The sequence below is a fragment of the Emys orbicularis genome, chromosome 3 (genome assembly GCF_028017835.1).
Source record: "Emys orbicularis isolate rEmyOrb1 chromosome 3, rEmyOrb1.hap1, whole genome shotgun sequence".
NCBI lineage: Eukaryota > Metazoa > Chordata > Testudines > Emydidae > Emys > Emys orbicularis.
In genome coordinates, this window is record NC_088685.1 from 144,352,620 (window position 1) to 144,375,494 (window position 22,875).

Consider the following 22,875-nt stretch of genomic DNA (forward strand, 5'->3'; position numbering starts at 1 on the left):
GGCCTAATATAAGAGCCCATGTAAACCACCTTTTGGACCATATGATTCCTTTTTCACACTGGGTCAAATGGGGATGTGTGGGTACTATAAAGCAAAACCGCCCTTCTGCTACACACACCTGTGACCTCTTCCCCCTATTTCCAAATGATTTCCTGATTCTGACCTCACAGCAATGTGAATCCTGAGTAACTCCATTGAATTCAGTGAAGTTACACCACTATAAGTGCCATTGGAATGAGGCCCTGAATCTCCATAGGGAGGCATGTCCCACCTCCCATGAGATGAACCCAAATCTGCACCAATTACATAAAGAATTGGTGTTAACAATCACAGGCACACTGGAGACAATACAAACTAAATGCTTTATACAGAGGTGATACTAAATGAGTCACAAGCATGAGTTCCCATCAGGATGAGTTTTGGTTGTGCTCAACTGAACCCCTGTAGCACTAAAAATAACACATAAGCACAGTTAATACATCTCCCCCTCTGACACGAAAATGGATGTATGCATTAACACACGGGCTTGACGCAAAACTCATTGGGTGACGTTCTTTGGTTTGTGCTATACAGGAGGTCAGACTAGATGATCATAATAGTCCCTTCCAGCCTTAAAGTCTATAACTCCATGAATATATAAAATTGCCAATGTACTAAGTAGCAAGATACAGCTTTTGCTCTCAGATTAAAAAATTTCAATGCTTGATCCTGCGATAGGATGAGAGCCTTTGGGGAAGTACCCAACGCCCTCTACTCCTAATGGAAGCGGGAGGTGCTGCACACCTTGCAAGTCAATCTCCTAATTTGCTACACTTTAGTTTTAAAAACAATTTCATCACTGTGGACTGGTTGAGTCAGGAGAAAAATTGGTATCACTTGTCACCAAATGAGGGTGATACTTCTTGAAGCTGAAAGGCTAGTGCTTTGTTATTTTATAACTGATTTCTTATAACCTGAACGTGCCAGGCTCTTGACAGAGTAGGTGCCATGGTACATTTCTAAATGCATAAGTAAAGCCCTCAGTGTTTTAGCAAAATTGGTTATTCCTTTATACTCTTATGCAAAATTCTACCACATGGTGCTGTTTAATCTCCCGGCTAGGGTGACCAGATGTCCCGATTTTATAGGGAAAGTCCCGATATTCGGGGCTTTTTCTTATATAGGCACCTATTACCCCTGACACACTCCGTCCCGATTTTTCATACTTACTATCTGGGCACCCTACTCCCGGCTGGTTAACAGCTGGTCTCTCCCTTTGGTTGTCTCTGTGTAGGGCCATTGGACCAAGGTCACTCTTAGCTTTGCAATTTAGTCATGTCATTTCAAACGGCGCCTGTGCTGCATTTGTCTCTTGTCAGACCACTGCCACATTTATCTATGCCAACTGGTCAGTTCTCTCTGGGTCTGTGTTGTCATCTGTCACATGTCAATTTTACTCTTGATGATGCAGCTTCATCTAGGGCCTGATCCAAAGCCTGGAAAGATGCCCACTGAAGTCAGGCCTAGGATCACTGTCGCTCCCTGATGTCTTTTCGGCTTCACTGGTTCCTGCATGCTGGATTGTCAGGCTTGGGCTCATTTGCTGGCTCAGAGTTTAGGAGTCACAGCATTGTTAGTTTGAAATCTCAAACCATTTGGCAAAAAGTTAACCTAGCATAGGGGGCTTGGAGACAAAGAGTCTGTCTCTCCCTGACTTGGCTTCTCTCTTTCGCTCTCTTTTCTGTTTCAGTAACTTTATTGATATGACAAGGGCTACCGGTGTTGCCAAAGTGAATGCAGGATGGCAGGGCAGTTTTGACGGAGTTGATAGCAAATTTCTCCAGTGTCTCTGTTTTACATTACTGTCTGTTTCTGATCCGGTGGTTCAGTCTGCCATCCATTTTTAAAGCCTATTCCTACAGTCTGCCATTATGGAGAACTCCTGTAGAATTTAATAGAAAGTGATAGATTTTCTGTAGGCATTTGTCTGTTTTTTGTTTTGTTTTTTTATTATCCTGTAGCATTTAATACACAGCTGTATCCTTGCCATAAATTTCTATGTGCTCATTCAAACAACCTATAGAAAGGGGGGTCATTTTCCGTTAGATTCTGTGGATTCAATCCTGGCTCCATTGAAGTCAATGGCAACATTTCCTATGGGTTTTTCAATTTTTCCCTAAGGGTCTTTTCTGCAGTCTCCCTCTTCTATCTGTAGCTTTGTCATGTAGGGTAGCAGTACTCATTGGTCTTTAGGTTAACGTGAATGGTTCATGACCAGGCCTCTTTCTCACAGAACTGCCTCACTGTAATTCATTCTCAAGTACTTCAGTCCAAAGCTTCTCTGAGTGCTCATATTGCCTCTTCTGTTGTGCCAATTGGCAGCACCTCGTTCCCTAGAAAGCAAACAACAAAAGTGCTAGGGACCAATTAAAAACACCTTTGAATAGTTTTGTGTGTCTTTGCAAGCAGCAAGCGGGGGAGAACCATTGTAGCCAGTGGTGAGCCGGAGCCGGTTCACACCAGTTCACGCGAATCGGTTGTTAAATTTAGAAGCCGGTTTAGAACCGGTTGTTAAAGGGGTGGGCAAACTCCAGCCCGCGGACCACATCCGGCCTGCAGGACCATCCTGTCCAGCCCGCCTGAGCTCCTGGCTGGGGAGGGTCCCCCGGACTCTCCCCTGCCTTCCCCGCTCTCACAGAGCCCAGCGCCAGCGCTCTGGACCACTCCTGGGCAGCTCGGCAGCTCCTGCTGGATCAGATTCATGGTCCATATAGTCCACTATCCTGTCTGTGACAGTGGCCAGTGCCAGTTGCTACAGAGAGAGGCACTAGAAACCCTGAAGTGGGCAGTTATGGAATCATTTGCCCATAGAGTTTCTTTCTACCCCCTTGTTTAAAAGTTTGCTCATGCCCAGAAGCCTGAGGGTTTATATTTAGAGCAGCTGCCTCATTCTCCAAGGATCCTGAAGAGAACACAGTTAGTGATCATGTAATTAAAAACTGCTTTGAAATACAGGGGGCAGAAGCAAGGTTGCACAGGCAACCTTAATTTGGACTTTTCTAGTCATCTGTGCGCTTCATTTTAAAACTTCCTGCACATAGTTTTTGTATGGATAAGTATTTTAAATTGGGACTATCTAGGGTCCAGGATGGTTGTTTCAGATATAGCAGCTCTGTAGAGTAGCCACAGGTTTTTCACAGGGAAGGTGAATGGTGGGAGAAATTATCTCATCAGTGTTTAAAAATATTATTTTCAAACCTGCAGCCCCCTAAATCAGTGGGACAAGACATGCTTGTTTGCCTATTTTTCTGCCTGGTGTGCAAACATCAGTGGAAAATCAGACCTAATTCTGTTATTTGCAAATGCAAATACTGGAAGGTCAATAGATTTTTAGCTTTTACCCAAACACCACCTTGGCAGTAGTTTAGTAGATATTTACATTGAACTTAAAATGAAGGCAGTTCTTGAGATTCCTCTAAATGATTTTATTTTGGTTTTAAAATAAAATCTGTGCACGATTATGCTGTATCCCTCCCCTGCTGGCACCAGGCTGAGTCCTTGCAGCCAAGAGAGCCAGTGTATGGTTTCATTCAGGCTGGCTGGCTGCTTCTCTCCCCTCCCCCAACCTCTCCTGGAAGAACACTGCAGTAGCTGTCAGCTAGAAAATAAACCAACCATGTTTCCCTCTCCCCCTCACCCCATCTGTCTCTTTTACTGTATTAAGCCAGGAAGAAAAATATAACTGTTTTTTTCCCTCTGCCCGTGTAAGTCTCTCTCTCTCTCTGTTTCCCATCACCCTATACACCAGGGTATATACACCCCCTCAAACTGGGGGTCGGGACCCCTCAGGGGGTCACAAGGTTATTACATGGGGGGTCGCGAGCTGTCAGCCTCCACCCCAAACCCCGCTTTGCATCCAGCATTTATAATGGTGTTAAATATATAACAAAGTGTTTTTAATTTATAAGGGGGTCGCACTCAGAGGATTGCTCTGTGAAAAGGGTCACCAGTACAAAAGTTTGAGAACCACTGCTATACACACACCTTTCTTGCTTTCTTTCGCCATTAGGTTAGCACCATATTTACAGCAATTAGTAGTACAGTAGAAGCTTTCCACATTGCATCAGCTTTGTCTATACTGGCCTTTTTTCTAAAACACTTCAACCGCTGCACTGACCTCACCAGCAGCGGTGCCACTAACATAAACCGTATGCAGGGAACTGCTGGTATTTGAACCGCGAGGCCCTCTCACCAAGCAGTACTGAGTATTACTATGTCATGCCTACCACTGCTGCAGCTGCAATGGTGCGAGTGCCCCAGTGAGAGAGTTTCTGGAAAAATTCTAGCATAGAAGCTATGGTGGTGATAACCAAATTAGAGCACAATTGCTGCAGGCATAGTTCTACGCTGTTTCCTTAACCAGTGCATACAGGAAATGTTTGATTCCCCCTAACCATCATATAATAATGAAGGGGGAGATTTTCAAAGGCACAGATAATAGTTGGACACCTAGCTCCCATTGCCTTTTCATGGAAGTTGGCACAAAGGACAGGTTGGCAGCCATTTGCAATTGTCCCCCAAAGTGATTTAGATTCCCTAATGGGGGCAGGCTATGGCACGGGCTGGCTAGCATTGTTCCCAGAGAAAAAAAATCAATCCACATTAGTCAAGGGAACCCCTGGTAAAACCGTAGTAGAACATGTTAGGCCAGTTTCACCAGCAGACCCTGATCCTGCTGCAAAAACTTCTGCACGCCAGTAAATGTATGCACATGAGTAAAGCATGCACAGAGGTGTTTGCAAACTGGGGCTATCTCGTGTCCTGGGTCTTAGTGACTTGGTGCTTTATGTTCAGAGTTAAGCAAACCCAAACCTTCATGTCTTCAGGTTCTCTCTCTCTCACCGCTTTCTATTTAAGAGGGTTGAATATATTACGTGTGTGTAGAGGTCTCTTTTGGAGAAGGAGCAGAAATGAGAGGAATTAACTATGCTAACATAACTTGACAATTCATGTACTCATAGACTTTAGACTTTAAGGTCAGAAGGGACCATTATGGTCATCTAGTCTGACCTCCCTAACCTACTCTTTAGGTTCTCAGAGACGAAGACTCATCCCGGCTTTGTCACTTGATGCAACCTCCCCGGTAAGGAAACCTGCCAACAGCCCAGGGGTTCGTTGGGTAGATGGCCCACTGCGAAGTGCACAGAGGGGGATGGGTGAACCCTTTGAGATCAAAGTCTATGAGATAGATGATGTGGAGAGACTCCAACAGCGACGAGGAGGGGACAGCAAGGTGAGTGCACCTCAAAGGACTGATTTCCATTTCGATCCTAAAGACCTGATTCTGAAAGGTGATGAGCAACTTCTGGGATCCGCTCAGCATCTCACAGGATCAGGTGCCAAATAAACAAAACTTGAAGCTCATAGGTGAGCAGCTGCAAACCAAGCTGGCTTTTTTTTTTTTATGAGAAACTTCCATGTATGCCTGTCACATGCTCAATGATCCTCATCTTGATTGACCTCTGTGCCCTGCCACCATCTCTGTTTGGGAGAGTGGGTGATTGTGCTTTTGCTCATTGTGGCTCTTAGGTGTGGAATTTGCTCTCCCCCCGACATCCTCCCACGCTCATCCCTCTCATCTTTTAAAAAGCATCTGGAAAGTCTAAGAGTCAGATCCTCAACTGGTGTAAATTGGTGAAGCACCTTTGAAGTCGATGGAGCTACACATGTACACCAGCTATGGAGTTTTCTGTGATAATCTCTCTTGACCTTTGTCTACGACCCTCCCCATCCTTTTTTAATCATGTCACATTATTTGGCTTTTCTCAGTTTGTTTTATTGTTGTTTCATAATGAGTTAGATTGTACATTATTTTAAATTGTTGTTCAGCACCCTAAATATCTGATGCTTTCAAAATACAAGTATTAATTATAGTTTATTAGAGTTTGTCAAAAATGCAAATATGTTCACAAAACTGTTTCCTTTTTTGTTGAACGTTTTTGAAATTTGATTTTTATCAGCTCTCTTTACTATAGAATTGCAATATTGTATCTATTACTTACATAGCACGTAGATATGCATTGTGGTTTAACGCAGCTGGAGATGGATTTCCTTCTCTGATGAGCTTAATTGTTTGCTCAAAACCTGATTTCCTTATTCAAAAAAAAAAAAACCTTCTAATGAAATGAATTGTAGCAACTTTTTTGCTTGAATTAATTTGGATTTCAAGATGTTGCCCATTATTAAGAAATTATAGCTATTATTAGCTTTTGCTGCTCTGTCTGTATATCTTAGCCTCGTTTGTGAAGAACAAAAACCAAACCAACCGAACAAAAAATAAAACCACCTATTATTCTGGCCAGTGACTATACCTACTTCCATGTTAAGTGGTTTGTGGTTATTATTGACTGGAAAATTGACTGAATCCAGCATGGATTTTTCTTCCCCTTTTCACCTGTTCTTTCCCTTCTTCTTTTTCCTGGTTGGCAGGAGCTGATATGCTTCAATGCCAAGCTGAAAATCCTGGAGCATCGCCAGCAGAGGATTGCTGAGGTCAGGGCCAAGTACGAGTGGTTAATGAGGGAACTGGAGGTGACCAAACAGTACCTGATGCTGGATCCTAATAAATGGCTTAGTGAATGTAAGGACTTCGTTTTATTGCCTGTATTCATAAGTGCCCTCGGTTTATTTCATTGAGGGGAAGCAGAAAGATTGAGTGATGCTGAGGCTGTGATGTGAGCTAGTATATTTGTAAACTAAATTGAACTGATGTGACCTAGGGGCCAGAGCTAGATTGACTGTATTTCTAGAACTATTTCCACATAATTCCTATTAAATGTTGACAATAGAACTGAACAATCCTATGCGCCCAGGAGCTGAATACTGGAATGGTACAGCATTGTAATAGTGAATATTGCTATTGCCAGATTAACACTCATGTGTCTCAGTCCACAGCTCCAGAAAATGAGATTTTTAAATTTATTTATTTATTAATTTTTGGCCTCAGACATATGTCTGAGTGTATAATGTGTATGTGTAATAAATCTACTATCCTTCTGCCAAATAACACTGTGAAGCAAATTTGTCTTTTGACTCTAATGGAATTGCATCCAGGATTAATTTGGCCCATTATTTATAGCTAGAAATGGCTAAAGTTCATAGAATTTAGTCTTAAAAGGAATTTACTATTCTAGCCTCAAACGAAGGAGGACTTAAATAAATAAAAGTAAAAGCCTAGAAGAAAAAGATTAAAAGAACTGCAATGAACATGCAAAAATCCACACTTGCAAGCAGATGAGTGATGATCAGGTTTGGTCTACACTTAAAACTTATACCAGCATAGCTGTGTCAGTTAGGGGTGTGAAAAACCAGACCCCCTGGTGACATAGCAATGCTGACAAAACCCCCAGTGTATACACGGCTGTGCTGATAGAAGAGGGCTTCTGTCAAAGTCTCTGACATCATTAGGGGAGACGGTGTTCCTGCACCAGCAGAAAAATTCCTTGTGTTGGCATATGTTGCATCTACACTAGGGAGCAAGGCTGACAAAGATATGCAAACTTAGGCTTTGTAGTGTAGACATAGCTTCAAACACTGTAGGGGTAGTGGTGTGTGTGTGTGTCTATATCTATATCTATATATTAAAAAATTGAATCCAGTTTTATTTGGGGTAGTTGCTACACGTAATCGTTACAAGCCAATGGGACTTTTGTTGCAGCAGTTGCTTTTGAAAAGTTCTAATTTTCCCTTTGCTAAGTGCAGCAGATAACATTACCACAGAATGTGCAGTGTTTGGTATGCTTGACAGTGGGAGTCTTGTGACAGTTGTAGAAATGTCATCTAGTTACCAAGGGCATACGAACAGTTTTGAAGGTGACCACTGGAAGTTTGCACAGATCAACATTCACTTAGTCATTTGCTCTGTTGCTTCCATTTCCCATTTGAGAAACAAGGCAATCCTCAGGCATTGTACAGACTCCAGACCTTAGGAGTGATGTTTAGGTGATGGAGATTAGTCAGATTCCCTCAGATCTACCTTCACCCACACTACTGCTGTGCAAGGGAATCCAAGCTCTCTTAATGTATGTGCTTAGGAGCCATAAAACGTTGCAAGTTAAGTTAGCCCACAACCTACTTTAACATACGCTTTCCAACATGTAATACTCACTTACCAATGGGGAAAACAGGTGTAAGCAGTTCTAGGGGATTCAAAGCAAAAGAAAGTGTAAGGCCCCAAATTCAGCGAAGCACATGCCTAAGTCTAAATCTATCCCTATTCAGCAAAGCACTTACCAAAGTCAATGGGACTTAAGCACATGTGCTGAATGGAGATGGACTGAAGCAGGGCCTGAGTATAAGGGGGACTAAATTAATGTACATGGGTCTAACTTACCCAACACATCACTTCTGAATTTGGTTCCATGGGGTTCCACCTGCATATTTCATACGGGATCAAAAGTTAACGTGAAAAGTGAAACGCACACATTCATGCCTCAGACCAATCAATGGAAAGTACTTACAGTGAGCATTGTGGTTGTTATAGAGTATTTGGGGGAGAGCATATGGCTCTGTGACGATGTGGTACAACAACAGTAATCAGTGATTCTGGAGCAGATGGGAGAGCATGACACTAGATGAAGGAACTGCTGTTAGTATTTAATATGCTACTGTACTATTTTCACGCTCATTGAATATGAAATGCAGCTTTAAATGAAAATGCAAACCTAGAGTTGATAATGTATACAATAGGCTTGGGTCAGGCCCATCTGTCCCAGTAATCTGTGCTGGGTTTTGTCCACTGTCCCCACTAGTTTATTTCCTTTCTCACAGTTGACCTGGAGCAGGTATTCGAGTTGGATTCCCTGGAGTATTTGGAGGCCCTGGAGTGCGTGACTGAGCGTCTGGAAAACCGTGTCAACTTCTGCAAGGCCCACCTCATGATGATCACCTGCTTTGATATCACTTCCAGACGTCGATAAGGACCAACCTCGAGAAAATTTCAAACTACTACCCACCCCTTCCTGCTCCTTTTGAACTGCACCCCAAAGACAACAGAATGAGGATGAAGGTTGGTGTCAAGTTTTGACTGTGTGAGAGAGAAGAGATTTTCTTTATAACACCGAGGAATAGTATTAAAAAAAACAAATATGCGATGAACGCAACAATGCTGAGACGTAAGGATGCCGATTTTCCTAGCCTGAAAGAGCACTTTTAAGGACATGTTTGTAAATAAGAACTGCTGGCAGAAGTGACTTCTTCCCCTGTGTTAGCTGAGGGAGGGGAAGGGATGGTTGTAGGACGGACTGCTGTTGAGAGCTTCATAAAAAAAAAATATTACAGAGAAAGACTATTTAAGTGCCTTGCAAATCTTTATTATCCAAACATTTATGTTCATACTTTCTTGTGTACATATGGTGCTAGTCAAAGGAAACAAAATCAAACATTTTTGAAATGTATTTACAGCTTGTTTTTCCTCTCGGTGTTTTCTCCTGTTTCAGACTTGCTGTTTCTAAGTAACTTGTGTTTGTAGAGATATTTCCTAATCAGTACAGCATATGAATAAATGTTAACTGTCTTTTATCGTTACTTGAGTAAGGCCACTCAAAGAGAACATTACCTCTCCCAGATGGTTTGAAAACTGTTTCTGGCAGTGAGTGAGGTTAGATTGCACCCTCTTTGCTCTTAATGTGTTTTATCTGTTAAAGAACATTGTGAATATTACTGTTGGTAGAGTTTTACATGGTACCATGGAAGAGGAGAAAGAAAACTATTGCAAAGCAACTACTGCAATATGCCTTTCATTTGATGTAACTCTACCATTTGTTCTCCTTTTTGCTATACTCTTAGCCTTGTACTGGTGATGCCAGAGATATGGTTGATGAGACACTTTCCTCTCAACCCCCTATTTTCAGGTACTAATAACTTTCTGGAAAATTACCCTTTAGACTGAGGTTCTCATGCTTACCAGTCCAAAACGGAATGATTTTTTTGGAGGGGAGGAGATGAAATATCTGGTGACATTTAATTTGATCATTTCTTGAGTTATCCCATTTTTAAAACATTTTTCATCTGCTTTTTTTGTGATGGATCATTCCAGAGTCAGGGCTATAACTGAGGGGCACATGCTCTGCTCAAGCTGTAATTGCTCAAGAAATAAACATAACTTATAAATGAGTGGACACAGCATTTTGGGCATGGGGCGTACGTCCCTTTCCATACCAACTTAAGTGCCAAATCTTAGCCCCACTAATGTCAATGGGTCCCAGCTCTGCATGTGCGAAGAAATGCTGTTGTATTTATTTCAATGCATATATGAGCACTTCCATTTTATTTATTTTATAACACATTGAATTATTTGGCACAGTCTTTTTTGTTTATTGAAATAAGCACACGCACAAATTCCGCTCTCAGTTACACCTGGGCAACCCTGTTGTAGTCAGTGGAGTTATCTGGGAGAAAATAAGGGCAGAATTTAACCTATATTCCAATATGCCTCTAATCAATGATTTAGAAACTCAGTCACATTCTATATATAATAGTTATATATAATACCTCCTATATAACATTATTAGTGTATTACCTATGGGCCTGTTAATGTCCATGGTGAAGTTCCCATTGACTTTAGTGGTGCAGGTTTGGATGTTGATTCTGCAGTGAACTCCATGCAAGGGGACTTTTGGACAGGACCCCACTGAAGGAGCTTCACACGGGCACAGGGGCCCACCTACGTAGAGCTCTTTCCAGGATCGGGGCCTTAGGCTGAAAGCTCCTTGGGACTCAAGATGTCTTACTTTGTGGGCTTGATGCTTCCTGGACACATACATCAAGCCCTTTGTTTGTAATGCATCAAGCAAACTGATGGCACTAAGCAAAGGATTAATAAATAACAGAAAACTCTACACATGCGCATGAAACAATTACTGTGGATTTCATAAACTGGAGATTCCTAATGTGTGCGCATATGAAATCCCAGCTATTCTGTTGTATTACTCTAGCTTTATGCATTTGCATAAACTCTGTTCATCGAGCAGGGAGTGGCTGGGAAGCATAATTATTTCTCAGTTAAAAACAAGTTGCGTGATGTTGGTATCTTGCATGTGTACACAATAATGTTAGGGAGCTACAGATAGATTACAAATGGAAAGCAGTATGTTAAAAGCTAGCAAATACTAGATGCAGACAAAGTCATATCACATGGAGATATACCTATCTCATAGAGCTGGAAGGGACCTTGAAAGGTCATTGAGTCCAGTCCCCTGCCTTCACAGCAGGACCAAGTACCGTCCCTGACAGATTTTTGCCCCAGATCCCTAAATGGCCCCCTCAAGAATTGAACTCCCAACCCTGGGTTTAGCAGGCCTAATGCTCAAACCACTGAGCTATCCCTCCCCGCAAAAGGTCATTGAGTCTAGCTCCCTGCCTTGACTAGCAGAACCAAGTACTGATTTTGCCCTGATCCCTAAGTGGCCCCCTCAAGGATTGAACTTGCAACCCTGGGTTTAGTAGGCTAATGCTCAAACCACTGAGCTATAGGTTGGCAAATAGTAAACACACATCTTAATACCTGACATCTGACTTGGTGAGTAGACTGTACTGTCTTCTGGCCCCCAAACTTTCACATATTGTCACATTTTGCAGATCACTTGTATGGATTTAAGCTTCTGTACATCATTTTTCATCACCTGGGTGCGCACGTCAGCTACATAGTACAGTCCCAGTTACCTGCAATATTTAGGCTCAGTGATCATGAAAGTTACTGTCTTGAATGCTATGACCATATGTTTAGCAGTGTTACCGCTGTAGATTCTAAGACATTACAAAGAAGTCTTCCATTTATCTAACATGTTTGCAGTATTGCTGTAGCCATGTAGGATATGAGAGAGACAAGGGCGTTGAGGTAATGTCCTTTATTGGACCAAGTTCTGTTGGTGAAAGAGATGAGCTTTTGGGCTCCACAGGTCTGAGTTTCCAGCTCTGAAGAAGAGTTCTGCGGAGCTTGACGGTATCTCTAGCAATCCTTTTAAATGATATATTATGTACCAGCTTAACTTTGTTAGTCACAATAGGCCAAATTCATCCTTCATGTAGCTCCAATGAAGTCAATACAGTTACATCAAGGATGAATTTGGCCTTTTGGCTTAAGATCAAGTGTTTTATCTACTGAGTGTAATCACAGCGCTTACAAATATTTTACTTATGGTACAAAGACTTAGTTAATGAGGATTAACAATTCTACCACACATCAGTATTGCATGCGAAAATATATAGTCATTTCTTTGTAGCATATATGGGCCTGCTTCAAGGTCTACTACTGTACTTTTGAGAATTAATGCATAAAGGGGAATGAAAATCTGCCACAATTTTACATCTGAAGCATTTCTGCCTAGGTGAAAATAGCTTATTATTTTGGAATTCACTTGCCTCTATTTTTATATTTCAGATATCATTGTAGGACACAAAATGGATCATTCAGAAATATTTATTACCTTATTACTGGAATACCCAAAAAATTCTACAAGCCGCACCCTGGCAATCCCACACTTTTTAGCAGGTGCCACCATAAATGCTACTCTTACCTTGATTTTAAAAGACAATAGGAAGTATCTTACTTCTCCATGTGCAACTTAATAGAATGCCAGGATTTGCATACTGGAACATCTTTTCAAATGAATGGAAGGACAGGATGTGAGCAAGCACATCCAGCCATCCTGGATATGTGCATTCGCTGGATGTTTCAGGTATAGCAACTACCAGTTGAATGTAGCAATGTTGGCTGTAATTAGGTTTCAACGGGAACATTCCGTTAACATGAATGGGAGGTGGTCACAGTTCTCTAATTTCAGGTTTCTAAGTGAGGACTGAAAGAGACATCAAGGTCCTGGCTTGCATTGCCATGGCTGTCCCTGGCACTGGAAGGATAAGACATTTTGGGTCTAATTCTGAAATCACTTACACTCATATACATCCACTACCTCTTTATTTATGTTTGTGTGGGTAAGATCAGACCAGCGCTTTGCTTTTCTTAAATCAAAATCAGACCTGGAAACCCCTGACTTTGGGGAAGTTTGAATCTGATCTGAATGTGGACACCTCAGCTGCTCCCCTATGTTCTATAATAATGGGCCACATTAAAAACCGAGATCCAAATGGGAGAGGACTTTGTGGAAGGCTGGAGTGATCACTTTAGATACTGGAGAGCATACCAAAGGTTATGGAAAACCCAGTATTTTTGAATAATTCATTCAGATATAAGCAGTGTTCCCACTATTTTTTTCCACCCATGTGCAGCATATCGAGGTAATGTGTGCATGTGCGCCACCAGTAGAAACCAAAAACCTAGATATAAAATATATTTTTAAAAAGTTACCATAGGGATAATTACTCCAACCAGGACAGTTAGGCATTTTAGAACTTACAGAATTAAATTTAAGGGTAAGAGAGAGATAAAAATTATGAAATGCATTGACCAGTCAAAAAACTAAAATAACACACTTTAAGAGAAGTATCAAGTAGTAACAACAACAATAATACAAGTATGTGTGAAAGACAGTGTGTGTGTGAGAGAGAGACGCGCATTGCCCCTTTAAGTAGATTGGGCACAGCAGCAGCTGGCAGCAAGCTCCCTCCATCCTGAACCCTGTTGTGTGTCCCCCCACCACTGTGTGAAGAATAGGGTACAAGGGCAGGGGCAGGGGGACATTCTGACATCAGCACTCTGACCTCCCACCCCCCAAGCAGGAGGCTCCTGGGAGCAGCACCTGAAGTGTACGGCACTTGCTAGCCTGCTAGGCGGCCACCCAGCCGCGCAGTTTAGAGAGAATTTAGGCTGTAAGCAAGGATTACGGGGAGGAAATGTAAGCGAAAACTGATACTGGTCCTGTACTTTCCTAAAGCAATACTGTATGGTTATAATGGGCCTGAGTCACCTCTTATCTACAGAGGTATAACAGAAGAGCAACTCCATTAAAGTCACTAGAGTTACAGCTGTGTAAAAACTGGTTAAGGAAAATAAGTCTCCTTGTAGCTTCTTCAAGTGCCCACTGACTTACTGCACTGCCAGCTGTAAAAATGGAGAGGATTCTTCTTTTCTTTCCTCTCCTCGTGTGACACAGCTTGATCCTGCAAGGACTCTATGGCCTAGAACAACTCTGAGTCTTGTCTGTAACTCTGAACCCTCTAACTTCCAACTAGAAAAATGCTAGAGGATTAAGAAGTGCAACTGCGATATCATTTTCCTATGAATGAGAGATGCATAAAAGGCTCATAAGGGTCTTTTCTTCCAACTCTCTGCATGGGAATTAGGGGTGTATCCAGTGTCTTTCTTTAATATTTATTCCATAAAATGGTTCATTCCAAAATAGCAACTATAACCCTAAACCTGCAGTCTGAACTCTGTGACAGTTGAAAGCCATGGACCACTTGTTACAAATGGGTCTGATTTTGCTTTTTTGTGGGTTAAAAGCAACAATGGACTAAAGAAACGTGTGCTCACACAGGCAGACTGACACAGAGACATGATGTGATGGAGCATGGTAGTATAAAGGTTTTATCGCCTGGTTGTTCACAAATGGCAAAGACATAAGTTATGCAGTTCACCGTAAGGAATACTCCACTCACCAACATGCCACATTTTATAGAAAACTTAGATATGAAACATTTTAATTGGTCCTATTTTTTCCCACCTATTCTTCAACCCATAAAGCCAGGCTGCCTTAATTCCCATGTGGAGGCCCCTGAGTGACAGAAATTTTAAAACCTACAAAAATGACCCAAAAGAGTTTTTTTATATGTCAGGGTATCATGGATTTAAGGTCAGATATATTACAACCACCAGTGTTAAAAGCACTAGTGTACATAGAATTTCAAGCCTGAAATCTTTGCTCTCCAATAAGATAAAGCTTGTCTGATGGCTTGTAAAATAGTAACCTTAAGCCTCTGACTTGAAGCAGATTGAATATAGTGAACATAAGTCTCTTAAATCAATGGTTTAGCACAGTGGCTCTCAACCTTTCCAGACTACAGTACCCCTTTCAGGAGTCTGATTTGTCTTGCATGCCCCCAAGTTACACCCCACTTAAAAACTCCTTACTTACACAATCAGACATAAAACTACAAAAGTGTGTCAGCACACTATTACTGAAAAATTGCTTATTTCTCATTTTTACCATGTAATTATAAAATAAATCCATTGGAATATAAATATTGTACTTACATTTCAGTGTATAGTATACAGAACAGTATAAACAAGTCATTGTCTATATGAAATTTTAATTTTAATGACTTTGCTAGTGCTTTTTATGTAGCCTGTTGAAAACTAGGTAAATATCTAGATGAGTTGATGTACCCCCTGGAAGACCTCTGTGTACCCCTGGTTGAGAACCACTGGTTTAGCAGATCTGTGTTTGGGGGACAGATTTGGGTAGCTTTTGAGGCTGCTAAGAAGTTTGGGATGATGGAAGTAATTCTCATTGTGATGGATTGGTGGGCATATGATTTCATACATGATCTGATGGGTGATTTTCCTTGTTTCTTATCTACCTCAATCTATTTCTGTCCCCTTGAATAAAGGCACAAATTTAGGGAAAAAATCCTGCTCCTACTGAAATCAATGGGGTTTGTGCCATGGACGTCAATATGAGCAGTAACTTCATGTTAATTTAATGTTTGTTTTTTTTGCTAGTAAAAGGGTCTATGGAGTAGCACTCGACCAGAACTGGCTGATGCCCTGTATTTAGGGTTTGAAACAAGTTTCAAAGCAGCCACAGTAAACAAGGCTGTGAATGATTTGTCACCTCATGGTTAATAATCCCTGTCTGTTCCATTTATACTGCACTCACCAGGGGGTTATCTGAGCACCTGAATATCCACATGCACTCTAGAAAATAATAAACCATTTTATTTTATTGACACTATCTGGTCTTCTTTCTCCCTTCTCCAGAAAACAAATCAGTTTCACTTAAAAAAAAAAAAAAAGCATCATAGCAAAGCAACCTTTTCTGATCTAGCTCCCACTGAAGTCAATAGATCTTCCACTGATTTCACTGAGAGCAGCTCAGGCCTATTGATGATGTGGACTTCAGGCTGATCATTTAAGGTGGTAGGTGATTTTGAAGCAGCAGGAGAATTTGGGGTGATTCTGTTTTATCTAGGAAAGGAAGTATTCAAAGCAAAACATTAGATATGGGTGATCGTCTTTGAAACTAACTTCAAAACACTCCCAGAACAAACATTCTTTGAGTGGTCCTACTCAGATATTGAGCATACTTTATAATAATGGTAATAAAATGGTGCTTGAGGCAGTTTCAGCTATACCTATATTACGTGTACTCTATATATGGATGTATTCACCTTATAGAGCACGTGTGTGTGTGAGTGTGGGTATTTACATATAACACACACACACACACACACATTATGTGTGCATAAATATTAACTTTTCTAAATTTTAATTCCTTCCCTTCCAGTAGCTGAAACTGCTGGTAACTAATTAACATCCACATCATATTCTAGGTATGAAGGATATAATTTATTTGTAAACTCAGGATGTTCTTGTTTTATAGAGTTGCTTGTATTTTATAATTTATTTACACATCATGGTTGGAAATGCTTATCGAAGTGCTATGCATTGAAGTGTATATTTGCTGAATCCATTTCATTCTGTCTGTGGCTATGTTCTTTCTCATAGTGACAGTGTTATAAAACTGGGTTGTGGAGTGGACAAGCCAATAGATACTGAAATTATACTGGGCCTAAGAATGGAAACGTCTATAAGAAGATGGATCAGTAGCAGATATATATTTTATCAGCTAAATTTTATTAGAACGGAAAGATTAAACAGACAGCATGAGGACAAGTTAAGAATCCAGAAAGTCGCAGCCATTTGCAAGCTGATCATATCTGAATACATTGAGCCATTTGCCATTAAAAATGTAAAGTTCACTGTTTTGCTGGCTAAAATCTCTTGCCTTTTGTGGTATATGAGGTGTGAAACATATTGTCAAAATATAGTGGCATTAAATGTTTACTTTTATCTTATTGGTACTTGTGCTTCCCAGCCCAGGAAATCTTGCTTGGGATGAAAGGCTTCTTTACGGAGTGGGGGGAATGTTTGTTTTTTAACCCACAGGATGCTGTGATGGTATGGTTAGAGAGAGCGAAAACAACTTTCTCAACTAGTTCTACCACCTAGACGCTCTCTAAGAAACAGATCCCTCAAGTCTGGTGTTGGAGGAACTGAAAGAACAGAAAAATAACTACCTAGTACAGCATCATGAATAGCAGCAGAAGGAAAGTACAAACATGGGGCCTAACCCCACTACCTTTGCTCACATGAGTAGTCCCCTCCAAGTCAGTTGGATCACGCAGGTAAGACTCCTCATGTAATTAGGGAGCTATGGAATCAGGATCCAAGAGGAGCGAAAGAGAATCTAGAAGAAAAAAATAGCTTCATAGCTATGCTCCTCCTCCTCTTTCTCTGTTGGGCATTTCAGTTTCCCTTAGGCCAAAGAGCAGATGCCTGCTGTACTGTATAAACACAAGTGTGGGGTTAGCGGTCAAGAGCCCTACTCCTCTGAGTGATGGAGGTGCCAGGCGCAGCTGAATGTGCTGACAATTAAACACTCTCCAAAACTGCCTTTGATAGGGTTACCATATTTCAACAATCAAAAAAGAGGACGGGAGGAGCCCCGCCCTAGCCCTGCCCCCATCCTGCCCTAGCCCCGCCCCTGCCCCTTCCACTCCCTCCCACTTCCCGCCCCCCTCAGAACTCCCAACCCTCCCCCCCACTCCTTGTCCCCTGACTGCCCCCTCCTGGGACCCCTGCCCCTAACTGCCCCCTAAGACTCCACCCCCTACCTAAGCCTCCCTGCTCCTTGTCCCCTGGCTGCCCCAACCCTTATCCACACCCCCAGACAGACACCAGGGACTCCCACACCCCATCCAACCACTCCCCACCCCCTGACAGCCCCCCCCCCGAACTCCCGACCCATCTAAACCCTTCTGCTCCCTGTCCCCTGACTGCCCCCTCCTGGGACCCCTGCTCCTAACTGCCCTCCAGAACCCCACCCCCTACCTAAGCCTCCCTGTTCCTTGTCCCCTGACTGCCCCCTCCTGAGACCCCCCCCACCCTAACTGCCCCCCTAGGACCTTACCCCCTACCTGTACCCTGACTGCCCAAAACCTTACACCCCCAACCCCCAGACAGCCCCCCCCCAAACTCCCGACACATCCAACCCTGCTCCCTGTCTCTTGACTGCCCCCTCCAGAACCTCCCTGCCCCTTCTCCGACCCCCTGGCCCCCTTACCGTGCTGCTCAAAACAGAGTGCTGCGGAGCGGGGAGCAGGGGGAGGAGCTCCAGACTGCCGGAGGCCCGATGCGAGCGGCCGGCTGGCGATCTGCGAATGCAGGGAGGGAGGGAGAGGAGGGGAGTGATCTCAAGTTGCAGAGGAGAGTAGGGGGAAGCGGAGGAGGGGCTCTGGCTGCCAGAGCCCCGTGCGAGTGGCACGATCCGGCCGGCTGCCCTGTCAGCCGCGCGCGCTCTGCATGGGGGGGAAATCCGGACATTTACAAATTCCCCCCGGACGCTATTTTTAACTCAAAAAAGCCAGACATGTCCGGCAGAATCCGGACGAATGGTAACCCTAGCCTTTGATAACTCAGTACCTTTCCCTCACTATCCTTCAGGGAATGTCACACATACCCAGCAGGAATGTGATTTTGTTTTCTGGAGCAGGTTTTGAAGCACAGTCACTGGGTACTGTCTAATGAATGCACCCCAGGTTGTGTGGTCCTGCACTTAGAAAATGGGAAAGGAAACAGTCTGAGACCTGCTTGGAGACATGTATACACTGCTGTTGTGAGCTCTTTAAATAGTCTATACTTAAGGCAGGACATTTTTTCATTTATACTTTAAATTATTTTGCTAATGTTTTCCTCTTTAAAATCCTCCTCTTTCCTATGGGCCTGACCAGTTTTTTGTGCTATACCACTGCATACAGTTGGAGAGGCGGTGGGGGCTAGTTTACAGAATAACATTCAATTGTGAGGGGTTGCAGTCACATACCAGGACCACATATTCAAAGTGACAAGCCCTTGGTGGCCATATAGAGGCTACATTTCAAAGATGCATGAGATGGTTTGGCAGTTAGAGAGGAGAAAAATGTTTCTACTCCCACTTGTACTTTTCGGTGGACACTACCCACAACTCTGACTCTCCAACACTACCACTGCCCTGGGCCAGTGGATTTGAATGTTGATGCTTCTCCACTGTGATGGCAAATGATGATAAAGAGCCATTTATTTGTTCTTTTGGCTGTTCAAAATAGCTCTGATGTGCTCTAAATAGCTAAAAGGCTTTACTGCATTTTTTAAAAGGAACATGAGGTAGTTTATCTTCATTGTTGCTACCACCCAGCAGCATTGGTAGCAAAAGGCCTGAGCTGCCTAAAACAGAGGCAGATGTGTTAGCACGGGTATCTTCGGCTGTGCTCTTGGAACTGAGTTGCTTGCCTAGCTAGACATTTGGGCTGAAAACAGACCCAGCATTTAAGAGAATTAGTTAATCATTTTCCCGTTCTAAAGTATCAATCACCATAAGGCTAGGCTAATGCTTAAGGGCTGGATCAAGGCTGCTGGGAGAAGGGAGGGTATCTGTTCCTGGAGGCAGAGCCAGGCTGGGTGAATGCTCTCACCACTGAGCTATAGGGCAAAAGGGGTTGCATCACAACCTCTTTTGGTGAGAGAGAGCTGACTTGGTTTAGGTGCCTAACTCTAGGGGAAGGCTCATGGCTGTGAATCCCAAGTGGAGAGAGGCACCTCTTGTTAGGCCTGAACAACCTTTGAGGAGTAGGGGTTAGGTGGCATGTCCCACTGGCTAGCTCAGCTGATGCCCATACTGATGGAGGGGCTGCCAGATTGAATTTCAGTGACTGGTGTTGCAACACCATTCAAATTTGGCCAACCACCTCTCTGTCCAGATGGAGAGGTGGCTGGGTACATGGGGTGTCGGTTCCTGTAAGGCAGAGAACGGGAGTCCACTGATAACTTGACTGCTGACAGCACCGAGAGAAGGGAGGGAAATCTGGGGTGGGGAGAGGAATGAGCAACCAGAATGGGGTCCCTACCGGCAGGGGCCAGGGGCCAGAATTTGCTCACTCCCTGCCAAGAAAGATCTGACTTGATGCCACTGCCACACTCAGCTATGGAGAGAGGGAGCATGGCACTCCCCACCTATGGGAATAGGGGCAGGGGCTTCTCACACATAGTTCTTGAGGTAAAGAAGAACTGGGGAGGTGGGAGGGCATTGGAGGTGAGGAAGAAGCTAGAGTCTATATAGAGCAGATGAGAAACGGAAGTTAAGTTACCTCAGCTCTTATGGCACACCATAGAACCTGAGGGCTGAGCACATACCACTGTAGAGTTCTAAAGTGTTAAAGTCCTCCCGAACAGCTGGCAGCATCAGAAAGTTTGGAGCCACAGAAGGAGAAGACAATCTGCTTTACATATACCTGGTATGAGCACAGAATTAAAATGAATTCCTTTACAAAAAGTTAGAACAGTGTTTCGGTGCTGTTATTTCAGTGTGAAATGGATTTCGTTTACCAGGAGCCATTTCATGTTAGTGCCCATGAGAGGTGTCAGTCTGACAGCAGTGGAGGATGACGTGTGCCATCTAGCCACGGAGCACTACAGCTGTGGTTGAAGCAGGGCACGTTTCTGTCCCGCTGAAGAGCCTCTTCCATGACCTCTAAGAGAAAGGGGAGAGTTCCTGTCCATTAAGTCCTCAGCTGTTCCAGCAATGAGCCCTTACCTGGGAACTGCTCTCAGGACACCAAACCCGAGTCATAGAAGAATGGGTTGGCGAGGAGTCTTCACAGTGTCACTCTCTGTCTCTCTCTCCCCCCACTGGAAGGTAATTTTATGGGTTTAGAAACCTCACATCCAGTCATACAGCAGATTTCGTGCCAGCCAACTGGCAAACGAACACATGCAGCTGTATGTGTCTGGCACACACCAGTGGTTTCATTTGGATCTCCTAGCTACCCTGGAGCAGCCAGACATGGGTGTGTCTGTGTTTGTGTCTGGGTCTAATTCCCAAATGTGATGCAGAAAGACAACAATAAGGCAGCCTCACGCCTGTGCCAGTGGAAGGTAACAAAGAGGTTTGCCATTAATTTCAACAGGGGCAGCCTTCTGCCTCTCTCTGTTCAGCTCTAATCTCCACGTGTAAGACAGAGGGAGCATGGAGATAATGGGAGATGTCCCCTTTGTTCAGTTGTAAGAAAATGAGTTGCTCAACAGTAGTTGCACTAATCAGGGCCAGAGCAGTCCACACAGCACATATACGTGCCCATCCCAGAAGCACGGCTTTATGCTACCAGGGATTCTCCTGACCACTGTTGTCCCTGGCGCCCCCTTGAAGGGTTGGTGGGGAGCAAAAATGCTCATGACCCTTCCATTCCACTTCATGTATTGAGCCCCATCCCAGAGGGGTCCCGCCTGGGTCCACGGTAGCAAAGGACAGAGCAGTGGAGGAGGCGTACCCCATCCTTCAATTCCAAATGGGCAAGGGAAGATCCACCGTGGCCCAGTTTTATTAAAGCTTCAGCTGCTCCTACATCATACTTGATGGAAGACCCACTATCCTAACGCAGCATCACAGGAGCCGAGCATTGTTGCTGCAAACATTGTCAACACCATTTTTAGCCTAATTTTCATGGACCATGGTGGGCATCTCACTTATATGAACAATGAAAAAGCTAACAGCTCCTACACTGGCCTGGTGGTTAGTGACTCTCATGGCGGTTGGGTAGGCAAGGAGAGAAAATTGGATATGATCCCAGCCTGGTTTTCATGAGCAGGGAGCAGTGACGTTTGTGTTCTGAAGGTTTTCTGTAGAGCCGGTTACAATGTTGGCACGTACAGTGAAATCCGTGGCAAATCTGCTGGAAAGCCTCTAATCCTTGGAATCTGCATATCTTCTGAGTTCATTGATCTCTATTGTTTCTGTTTAGACGCTGCAAACAATGGTGACAACTGGCAGCAGCAAATCCGATTTTGTTGGCATTCAGAAATAGTTACAATTAATACTGAAGTGGCACAAAGTGATTTACAGTGATTTGTCACAGAAGCAAACTATACTTAAAATAAACACCTAGCCCAGCAAGAAGGCACCCTGTTCAGGGTCCAGTTATAGTTAAAAAATTGGAACTACAAAAATATTTATTTCCACAGTAAAAAAAAAAATATCCTAGCTACCTTTTACTCCTCTCAGTGAAATTTCCTAGAGCTCCTTAACCTCTGAGGCTAAGAGAAGACGCAATGGGCTTCAGTTGCAGCAAGGGTGGTTTAGGTTGGACATTAGAAAAAGCTTCCTGTCAGGGTAATTAAGTACTGGAATACCTCATTGCCCAGGGAGGCTGTGGAATCTCTAACACTGGAGATTTTTAAGAGCAGGTTAAACAAACACCTGTCAGGGATGGTCTAGATAATACTTAGTCCTGCCATGAGTGCAGGGGACTGGACGAAATGACCTCTTGAGGTCCCTTCTCGTCCTACGATTCTATGATAGGTTAATCTCCTGGGGGCTGTAATACTTTTGTTGGGTTTAGTGTCCAGGTGCTGGTGGGCTCTGATATATAGGAGATCAGACTAGCTGAGTGGGTGGTCCCCTCTGGCCTTAAACTCTATGACCCCTGGAGATGGTTTGACTCCTTATTCTTTTCTAAAATCATAAGGCAGGGGACCCTGCATATGTCCTGGACAGATTATGCCGACTGGCCACAGTAGCAGTAACAATCAGAGAGTCATGAAAATGAGAGCTAGAAAATACCCGTTAGAGGGTCTGAAAGCCTGATGAGCTCTGATTCATAGTAGCTGCATCAACTGGATGCTGAAGG

The 22,875-nt window shown here is 43.3% G+C and overlaps 1 protein-coding gene across 1 annotated transcript in view; it reads left to right on the forward strand.

The window, feature by feature from the left end:
- KIF26B (kinesin family member 26B) overlaps positions 1 to 8,957 on the forward strand; it is a 424,817-nt gene extending 415,860 nt beyond the window's left edge. Inside the window, exons 13-15 of the mRNA XM_065401573.1 lie at positions 5,070 to 5,272; positions 6,469 to 6,619; positions 8,809 to 8,957. Coding sequence (XP_065257645.1) covers positions 5,070 to 5,272; positions 6,469 to 6,619; positions 8,809 to 8,957 — 503 coding nt within the window. The remainder of the gene's footprint in view (positions 1 to 5,069; positions 5,273 to 6,468; positions 6,620 to 8,808) is intronic.
- The last annotated feature ends 13,918 nt before the right edge of the window (positions 8,958 to 22,875 follow it).